Source organism: Phascolarctos cinereus, unplaced genomic scaffold (assembly GCF_003287225.1).
Source record: "Phascolarctos cinereus isolate Bilbo 61053 unplaced genomic scaffold, phaCin_HiC Scaffold_726;HRSCAF=1367, whole genome shotgun sequence".
Lineage (NCBI taxonomy): Eukaryota > Metazoa > Chordata > Mammalia > Diprotodontia > Phascolarctidae > Phascolarctos > Phascolarctos cinereus.
In genome coordinates, this window is record NW_027556098.1 from 349,797,934 (window position 1) to 349,808,217 (window position 10,284).

At 36.3% G+C, this 10,284-nt stretch overlaps 1 protein-coding gene across 1 annotated transcript; it reads right to left on the reverse strand.

Annotated features, from left to right (window-relative positions):
* Window positions 1-7,493: 7,493 nt before the first annotated feature.
* Window positions 7,494-9,820, reverse strand: LOC110195131 (olfactory receptor 51I2-like). Its single transcript, XM_020967765.1, is given in 4 exon segments — window positions 7,494-8,419; window positions 8,422-8,466; window positions 8,469-8,513; window positions 9,808-9,820. Coding segments are annotated over 4 exon segments (1,029 nt in total).
* Between the last annotated feature and the right edge of the window lie 464 nt (window positions 9,821-10,284).

The window sequence follows — 10,284 nt, forward strand, 5'->3', positions numbered from 1 at the left end:
TGGCAAATCAGGAGGTGTTTAATAAATGCTGAATTATTGACTGATCCCTAAAACTTTGAGTCTTTACTGAGACAGTATCCATAAAGGACGTGAAAATAAGTAAAGGATAGTCTTTGTTTCTAGAGTATATTAAGTTCCTTTGGTATTATTCACATTATTTTAATACTCTTTTAGAAAAGCAACTACCTTTACCTCAGTCATATGATCAATAACATTGTTTGGGAGGTGATAGTGGGCTTTCTTGCCTTTTATTTATTTATGTGTTTATTGCTTTACATGGTCTGTTTGTGCCTTTTCATAGCAACTGAGTGAAAAGATATTTTCTCTCTAGTAAGAAATTTTTTTTGTCCTACACACAGACTTCAGGGCATAGACCAGTATCCTCCAAATAGTTAACGTCCATAGGTTTAATCTTTTCTTTGAACAAAACTGGTGAATGTTCTATATAGTTTCTAATTTTTATCTTTGAAAACTAGCATGCATGCATTAAAAAAGCTTTTTGACCAGTAACTGCCAAATAAGTAGGTATGACATTATTTCTAGTTGATGAGGCAGCTAGATGCACAGTAGATAATAAAACAATAAATAAGTAAACATTCATTTAGTGCCTTCTATGGGCCAGGCACTGAGACTTGAGATAGGCAGACTTACGAGCAGGCTATTGCAACAATCCGTTTGTGAGGTGATTAAGGTCTGTGTTCAAGTGTGGCAGTGTCAGAGGAGAGAAGGAAACATATTTGAGAGATGCTGAAAAGATGAAATCCACAGACCTTGGCAACACATTAGATACAGTGGTTGAGAGATAGTGAGTAGTCAGGATGACTCTTAAGTTGCAAACTTCTGAAACTGGGAGGATAGAGCACTGAACTGAAATCAGGGAGTCCTGAGTTTAAATCCAGCCTCAGATACAGACCAGCTTTGGGACCTTGGACAAGTCATTTACTCTTTCTTTGCCTCGGGTTCTTCACCTATAAAATGGGAACAATAATGTTTCTACCTCATAGGATTGTTGTGAGGATCAAATAAGATAATATTTGTAAAGTGCTTAGCATTGTGCCTGGCACTTCATAGGTGTTTAATAAATGTTTATTCCCTCCAACCACAAGATCATGGTCTAAAAATAAAAAACCAAAACAACTTTGAGGCCCAAACAGGCTGGGGGCATTGCACCTTTCCCCTCTACACTAAAGGGCATATCTTCTTTGGACCTGTACGCACACACACACACACACACACACACACACACACACACACACACGACTAAATTCAGTCTTAAGAGACGCTGTTCAATGAGAAGAGAAATCAGACTCCTTTTCTCATATCCTTTGTATAATTGTATCATGCTCCCAGAACCCTTGGAAAAAAATATTTAAATATTGGGGTTGAGTTCTTGTCTAGGATGCCACCAAATGGAGGAATAGAAAGATTATTGAAATATAATTTAAAGCAGGTCTGGGACAGTTACTAATTTCCTTTACACAAAAAGGTATGTTTAATACAAAAAAAGTTTTCATTAGTGCTTATTGAAGACTTAAAATAGGATTCAGTTGTTTATAACATAACTATTATTATACTTTGCTGGAAGTTAAGCAATTGAAACATAAACCATTTGCTAGGACTGCTGAAGAATTTTTCTTTTCATTTTGGCCCTGTGCTATCTAAACAACTCACTCTGACTCCATATATTCTGGCAAAACAAGACAAGGCTGGAGCTTATCCCTTTATCAGTGGTCTTGCTAATTTACAAATCAATTGTAAGCAAGATTCCCAGAATCTCCCAAAATTTATTTGGCAAATAAAACAAATAAAAATACTAAAAAAGCACATATAGAAAATAAACCTTGATTAGGAAGAAAAGAAGACTTCTGAGGGTGACATGTAGCTATGAGACAGGGGGAGGAGAGAGAAATAAAAAGTGGATAAATTCACCAGTCCCCGGAAGGAGTAAGTCAGGCAAAGTGAGGGAAATATCCAAATTCCATCCTGGCAGACTCCCCACTTAAATGGAATAGTGATTCTGTTAACACTCCTCCAACTGTATATGATTATATTCAATTAAGTATAGTAATGCTTTACACCTGTAATTAGTTCACTGCTCGTATGAATCTGCTTCCCAGGGCCCATCTCCTCTCCTCAGAATGCAAAGGCTCTCAGAATTCCCTCATTGTGGGTAGCATCCTGTGATCCTTAGTATCTCCTTACTGCTGGGAAAAACTGCACTGACTCTCAGCCTTTATACTAAGAGGCTACAGAAGCAGTGAAATGTAAAGAGTATCTTATGATTGTGTTTGCACTAGTTATAAGTAATAGCTATGTATTAATAAAGTGTAGATGCCTCTTTCTGTTAGAAAAGAATGTAAAAGGACCGTTTCTCTAGTTTCCATGTTTTCAGGAGAATGAAACAGTCCTGGAAAGAATAACAAATCACACTTACATAACACTTTAAGGTTTCTAAAACCTTTTCCTCATGATAGGACTGCGAAGGTCCCAGGTATCATTACCCACATTTTACACATGAGGAAACTGAGGCTCAGAGAATTTAAATGATTTGTCCATGATGGCACTGGTAGCAAATGTTTAGGGCAAGATTTTAATTAAGGTATACTGATATTAAATCTAGGAAGTTATCTACCATATCATGGTACCTTTCAAGTCCTACCAAGGAGGAGAAGCATTATAAAGAGAAAATGAAGAAGAAAATGTATCTGAAGAGTTTGAGAAGAACTTACAACACAGAGAGGTAAATAAAGGATAATTGAACATCTGGAGCTAATAATAATTATGAGGCTTTTACTATATAGGGTAGAACTAGACCTTCTGAGTAGGAAGCAGTTTCTTTTGCTCCAAGGACTGATGATGTGGCCCTATAGATGTCACCAGGAAAAGTCCAGTATTAGTCACAGGTCTAGAGGGTCTTTGTGGGGAAGGGGTTGGTGACTCACTGATAACATTTACAAAGGCAGCCATTTTTTTACCTGACAGACAATATAGATGCATACTATCTTTTTCAGAGAAACTACCTAGAATGTATGTACAAGAGACATTTGGTTTTGAGACGACCTAGAGAAAACAAGTGAATTTCAAGTAATTGAATGACTTTCAAGAAGAAGAGAGCTTAGATTTGTGTCGCTTGGCCCTAGAAGGAAGAATTATAAGCAGCACCAAAAAGTCTCAGAGAAAAATAATTATACTCAATATAAACAAAAAGGTTCCTAACAATTAGAGCTATGCAAAGGTGGAATAAGGTATTTGGAGAAGAAGCAGGTTCCTTCATTGAAGCTCACCAAAGCTAGGTGACTACTTGATGGGAATGGTAGGAAAGATTCTTGTTTTAGGTATGACCTATACTAGGTTATATCTGTAGGACATAACACCTCTAAGACCATAGTAGAAATTCTGAGGTTCTGTTTTTGAAAACATCCCAAAACATGTAAACCTATAAACCACTACTATATCCTAGTTATTCTGGTTGGAATAAAGTTGACCACGAAAAGGAACTAAGAAAGTGTTGCTAGGGATAACAAAGTCTGGGACAATAAATGTAAAATGCCTTCATTGTTGTTGTGATTATTGTTCAGTTGTTACAGTCATGTCTGACTCTTCATGACCCAATTTGGGGTTTTCTCGTCAAAAATACTGGAGTGCTTTTTGTACAAACAAAGACAAAGGAACCAAAATTAGGAGGGAAGCAGAAAACTGGGAAATAATTTTTACAACCAGTATCTCTGATAAAGGCCTCATTTCTAAAATATATAGAGAATTGAGTCAAATTTATAAGAATACAAGTCATTCCCCAATTGACATCAAAGGATAAGAACAGACAGTTTTCAGATGAAGAAATTAATGCTATCTATAGTCATGTGAAAAAATGCTCTAAATCACTACTGATTAGAGAAATAAAAATCAAAACAACTCTGAGGTACCACATCACACCTATCAGATTGGCTTACATGACAAAACAGGAAAATGATAAATATTGGAGAATATGTGGGAAAATTGGAACACTAATGCATTGTTGGTGAACTTGTGAACTGACCCAATCATTCTGGAAAGTGAAGTGGAGCTATGCACAAATGGCTATAAAACTGTTCATACCCTTTGAGCTAGCAATACCACTTCTAGGACTATATCCCAAAAAGATCATATAAATGGGAAAAGGACCCACATGTACAAAAATATTTATAGCCCCTCTTTTGGTGGTAGCCAAGAATTGGAAATTGAGGAGATGGCCATCAATTGGGGAATGGCTGAACAAGTTGTGGTATATGAATGTAATGGAATACAACTCTGTTTTAAGAAATGATGAGCAGGTGGACTTGAGAAAAACCTGGAAAGACTTGTATGGACTGATGCTGAGTGAAGTGAGCAGAACCAGGAGAAGATTGTACACATTATGTGTTAACTAACTTTGATAGACTTATCTCTTCTTAGCAATGCAAGGATCTGAGATAACTCCAAAAGATTCATGATGGAAAATGCTGTTCACATCCAGAAGAAGAACTATGGAGTCTGAATGCAGATTGAAGCATATTATTTTCTCTCTCTCTTTGTTTTTTTTTTCATGTTTTCTCCTGTTGGTTCTAATTCTTCTTTACAACATAACTAATGTGAATATACATTTAATATGAATGTATATGTTATGCCTATATCAGTTTATATGCTGTCTTGGGGTGGGGGAGGGGAGAGATTGGGAGAAAAATTGGAACTCAAAATCTTATGGAAATGAATGTTGAAAACTAAGAATAAATAAATAAATTTATAAAAAAAAACATACTGAAGTGGTTTGCCATTTCCTTCTCCATCTCATTTTACAGATAAGGAACTTAGGCAGACAGGATTAAATGACTTGTCCAGGCTCATACAACTAGTAAGTGGTCTCAGGCCAGATTTAAACTCAAGAATTTGAGTCTTTCTGACTTCAATCCCAGCATCCTATCCATTGTGTCACTTAGCTGCCCCTGCCTTCATTACTTCTGCCTGTTGAAACCTGTGATTTAATAAGAGGAAGGTGCATATGAGCTACATAGTAATCCAACTGCTATATAGTAATCCAATTAATTTTATGGAGTTTTTTGATATCCTATTTTACTGAAGCTAGTCACTTTCTCACGTATTTTCTTTCCATATCATTCATATAGGATTTCCTAATTATGTCATTATGTATGCCATCAGTGATAGGGATAGCTTTATTTCCACTTTGCCCTTAATTCTGTCTTTAATTTATTTCTCTTGGGGGCAGCTAGGTGGCGCAGTGGATAGAGCACTGGCCCTGAAGTCAGGAGTACCTGAGTTCAAATCCGGCCTCAGACACATAACACTCACTAGCTGTGTGACTCTGGGCAAGTCACTTAACCCTAATTGCCTCACTAAAATTAAATAAATTAATTAACAAACAAATAAATGAATGAATGAAGTAAAAAATAAATATTTCTCTTGTCTTACTGCTATCTCTATAACTTCTGAAACTGTGATGAGCTGTGATACCACAGGAAAGGTAACATTCCTGTTTTGCTCCTATATTTATAGGTAAAGTTTTTAGTGTTTTCCATTGTGTATACTCTTAGCTTTGGGTTTTGAAAGATATTTTAAAAAATGACATCTAAGAAATCTTTTATGTCTAAGTTCCATAAGGTTTTTAAAGCAAAAATGAATGTTATACTCTGTCAAGAAATTCTCTGAGTCTACTTGTCTCCACAAATTGTCATAAAAACTTGATGGGAAATATTTGATCAGAAACAGCCACATGATGAAAGTGAGGGATAATAATTGCATAGTCCAGTTATATCATTGGCATGCCCAAAATGTTAAAAGATGTAATTATAATAACTCCAGTGCATTGAATGATGTATTTGAGATGTTGAGATTATAACCTGATCTATTGAAGAGACTAATGACAATTATATGATACTGAATGCATTGAAATATTGAAAAAATAATGTTACATGAAAAAAAATTAAAGGAATATACATTTTAAAACAAATCTTTAGTGCTTTAAACTGGTAAGTATGTATATAAACAGCATTTAAATAATTAATTATGGTTTATTTTATCAACATTGAAATCATTGGAAGATTTTCTAAATAAGAAAAATATAATTACCAGTATGTGACAAAATGAGTTACAGTAAGTAATCTAAATAATGAGTTGCAATGTTGCCTATATTTTGGGTACAGTAACAATCAGAGTCAAATAAAAATAAGTCAATGAATTGAAATCATTAATCTTTTCTCTGCCACTGAATACGACAATTGTATTTTACAATGACAGCATTTGGAAATTAAAAAGTCCTCTTACTTTCATGCTCATTTGATCTTCCCAATAGTCCTGTGCAGCTAGCATATCTCCATCTGACACAGGACATAATTGAAACTGAATATTCATAGAGATGAAGTAAGTTTCTCAGATTGCCCTATAAGTGTTGGTCAAAGACTTGAGGCCTAGTCCTCTAATTCCATGTCTTCTATTTTTTTTGAAAGCACCAGATTGCTTAAATTGCCATTGCTGTAACCACTTCCTTCATCATCTACATTACTTATCATTTATTACTATAAATTATTAAGTACTTAAATGCATGAGGCACTGCTTTGAATATAATACACTGTTAGGTGTCTTATGGGATGCCAATCCAAACTAGGTACAATTATGTAAATACAAATACATAACACATGTAGATTTCAGAAGTCCCGTATCAGATCCAGACATGATTGAACACTGAAAGATTCCCAACACATATCACTCAGAAGGAAGGGATTTTAATAGGAATGAGGATGAACGAGAAGTAGGGCAGCCTAGATGAGAGAGGAGGAGTGTCAGCCTGAGCAGAGTAATTGGATTGAGAAAACCTTCCTTAATTGGTGGCAGTGCTTTTTGGCCACTTAGCTAATCAGATTATGTTACTGCATATTTAAAAACTCTATTTTGATCTAAAGTATATCATGCACATGACCTCATTTGACTGACAAGAGCCTTGTGAGAAAAGTAGAGACCATACGAAAAACTAGAGTCTTTTCTTTTTGGGGAGAAGCAGTGGAGGACAAGCTTGGTATAATCTATTCTGACTATGTGTCTTATTAACTCTATACTACTGATGATGAAAACTGAGGCTAAGAAAGATTTGGTAGTCTATCTAAAGTCACATGTCTCAAAAAAGTGCCAGATTAAAGATTTAAGGTTAAGTCTTCTGCTTTGAATCTATAGTTTTACCCACTGAATCATAATTTCTCTCTCTTCCATGATGGATTCCATGCTGGAATCTTTATCTACCAATTGAATCATTTATTTGACTCCTTTTACACTGGGATCATAGATTCAGAGATTTAAAATTGGAAGAGACTGAAAGATCATCTAGTTCAACCCATTGGAACTCCTTGAGGATGGAAACTATGGCTCACCTCTCAAATTTGTGATCCCTTCCTTCTTTTCTCCTTCCTTTGTCCTCAATTCAAGGCTCTTAAAGGCTTTACAAGAGTTATTCTGTACATGGTGCTGATGGTTTATATCCTCTTGCCCTTAGTAGGTTGCTGGCATATTGTGAATATTTCCAGGACAAATAAATCCTGGCCCTTCCTCTTTAACATCCTGATCAATGCCTCCCGAACGTGCTTGGACTTAACACTGTAGATGATGGGGTTGAGCACAGGGGGCACAACCAAATAGACATAGGCAACAAGGGCATGTACAATTGGGGGTGCATACCTACCAAAGCGGTGGATAATGGACACTCCAATGACTGGGATATAGAAGACCAAAACAGATAGAATATGGGAGACACAAGTGTTCATGGCCCGGGCCCGTTCTGTAGGAGAAGCTAAACCCATCACAGTGTGTAATATGAGTCCATAGGAGAGGGTAATTAGCAAGGAATCCACAAATCCTGTAGACACAACCACATAAAGCCCATATAGGATGTTGACAGTGATGTCAGCACAGGCCCTCTTCATCATGTCAGCATGGAAGCAGAACGAGTGGGAAAGTTGGACTTTGTCAGGACAGAAGTTTAGCCTCTTCAGCAGGAAAGGCACAGGGAAGACAGAAACAGCGGCACGGGTCACAATAGCCATTCCAATCCTGCCAATGACATTGTTGGTAAGCACAGATGCGTAGCGCAGTGGGTTAGAGATGGCCACAAAGCAGTCAAAGGACATGGCCAGAAGCACTGAAGATTCCATAACAGAGAAGGAATGGAGGAAAAACATCTGGACCAAGCAGGCATCAAAGGCTATGTGGCGATAGTCAAACCAGAGCACAGCCATGGTGGTGGGAAGTGTGCACAAAGTGAGTCCCAAGTCAGTGAGAGACAACATAGAAAGGAAGTAATATATGGGCTGGTGCAGACTGGGAGTCCTCCTCACAGCTAGCAGGATCAGGCAGTTACCTGTGAGAGCTAGAGTATACATGGAACAGAAGGGGATGGAGATCATCCATGCACAGCTTCCAGACCTGGAATGCCAATCAGCAGGAAAGCAATGGTTGGAAGAAGGAGCTGTTATCATGAGACTGGGAAAGCAATATCACTGAAAGACAAAAAGAGTCTCTCAGAAGATGATACCACCTTAGACTTTACACATAAATTAAGACAGAAGACAGGATCAATGTCTACACATTTTTTATTAGCAATGCAGAAGAGATTGTAGACATTTTTCTCAGGTCCCAGATATTAAAACTTGGTTTTCCACTGAGTTGGAAAGAAGTGGTCTAAGAACCATCAGTGGCCATCCTATGTTATATATTTTGCAGCTATTATGTAGAATTCTTTTCCTTGATGGATTTCATAGGATACATTTTTTTGAAGATTCAAAAATTAAGTTTAATAAATTTGAGATCACAGATAATCAGTATTTTTTGTTGTTGTTGTTGTTGTGGGTCATGAGATCCTTTGGCAGTCTGGTAAAGCCTATGGACCTTTTTTTCAGAATAATGTTTTTAAATAATTTAAGAGAATATTAAATTTTAGCTAGAATTTAATGAAAATAACAGTAGAATTTTTCCCTTCCAAGGTGATAGACCCCCTGAAATCTATTAACAGATACCTTAAAGGGACCTACAGACCCTAAATTCAGAACTTCTGTTCTAGAGTAAAAGATGCCTGACCAGTCACCAGGAGAATCTGGACAGAATTGAGGCATGATTCTGGCCTGTGAGGATTATGTGTGGGAAGATAAAACATATATTACCCCAGGGCAGTTCAGTATCACTATCAGAGACAGAGTCTTTGCCAGAACTTGGGGTTGTAAGGCTGAGTCCAGGCTAGGAAATAGGTTTCTTACAGTCCTCAGCCCCTAGTTTGAATCTTACTGAGAAAGGGTTTCTGAAATTCTATATTGTGAGATTTTAGTTTAGACTAAAGAGATTTTAATCTGAGCAAACGATGCTCAGTTTTCAACCTTTTTTTTGGATTTGTAGAGAGTCTTGGCAAGAACTATAAGAGTTTTGATAGATGAACCAGTATCTATCTAGCAGAATGCCTCAAATAGAATTGACAATTAATAAATTTAATGTAATTAACTCTTCTTTTCCCCACCCCTTTCCTCCTTCCATTTATTATTCTTGCTTTCTTGAAAGCACTATACCAAAAGGCATAAAATGATCAAATAATTGAAATATAGATTTTTATCTACTTGTCAATTCCAACTATACAATGTTTTTTTCATCTATCCTTTCCTCTCTTCTCCCATGGCCACCACTCTAATGGACTCTTAGACTTTTAATCATTCTGTTTGTCCATATACGACCAGGGTAACATTCCTGAATAGTGTGATATCAACCCTTACATTTATAACAAGATGTAAAAATCTCTTTTAAGCTCACAGTATGGCTCCATACTGTTCTTTTGTATTGTACTTTTTCTTCCCCCAACATTAAAAAAAAAATGAATCACTTGCTATGCAAAATTCCTTTTGCTCAAAAATGAGCATACAAATTAAAAAAAAATTAAAACGGTGAAACATGCATTGAGTTTATGCTAGAAATCCTCTGGTCTTATTTTTGGTTTCCAACTTTGTTCATTGATCACTCAATTTCTCCCACCTAAACTAACCTTATCTCTCCTCTACACCAATCCTTGTCCTTCTCCTTAGAAAAAGTAAAATAAATAAAAAAGCTAAAGCACAACTAAAGTACTAAAGGAAACCTTCTCTGATTAATTGTATATGGGTGATCACATCCAATCATCCTATGTCTCATACTATTCACCTACAAACTCTGAATTGCACTACTTAGGTATTTACTGGTCGTATTTTTTTTTCTTTTTTATTTATTTCATTCAATTTTACTTTAGTTTCAGTT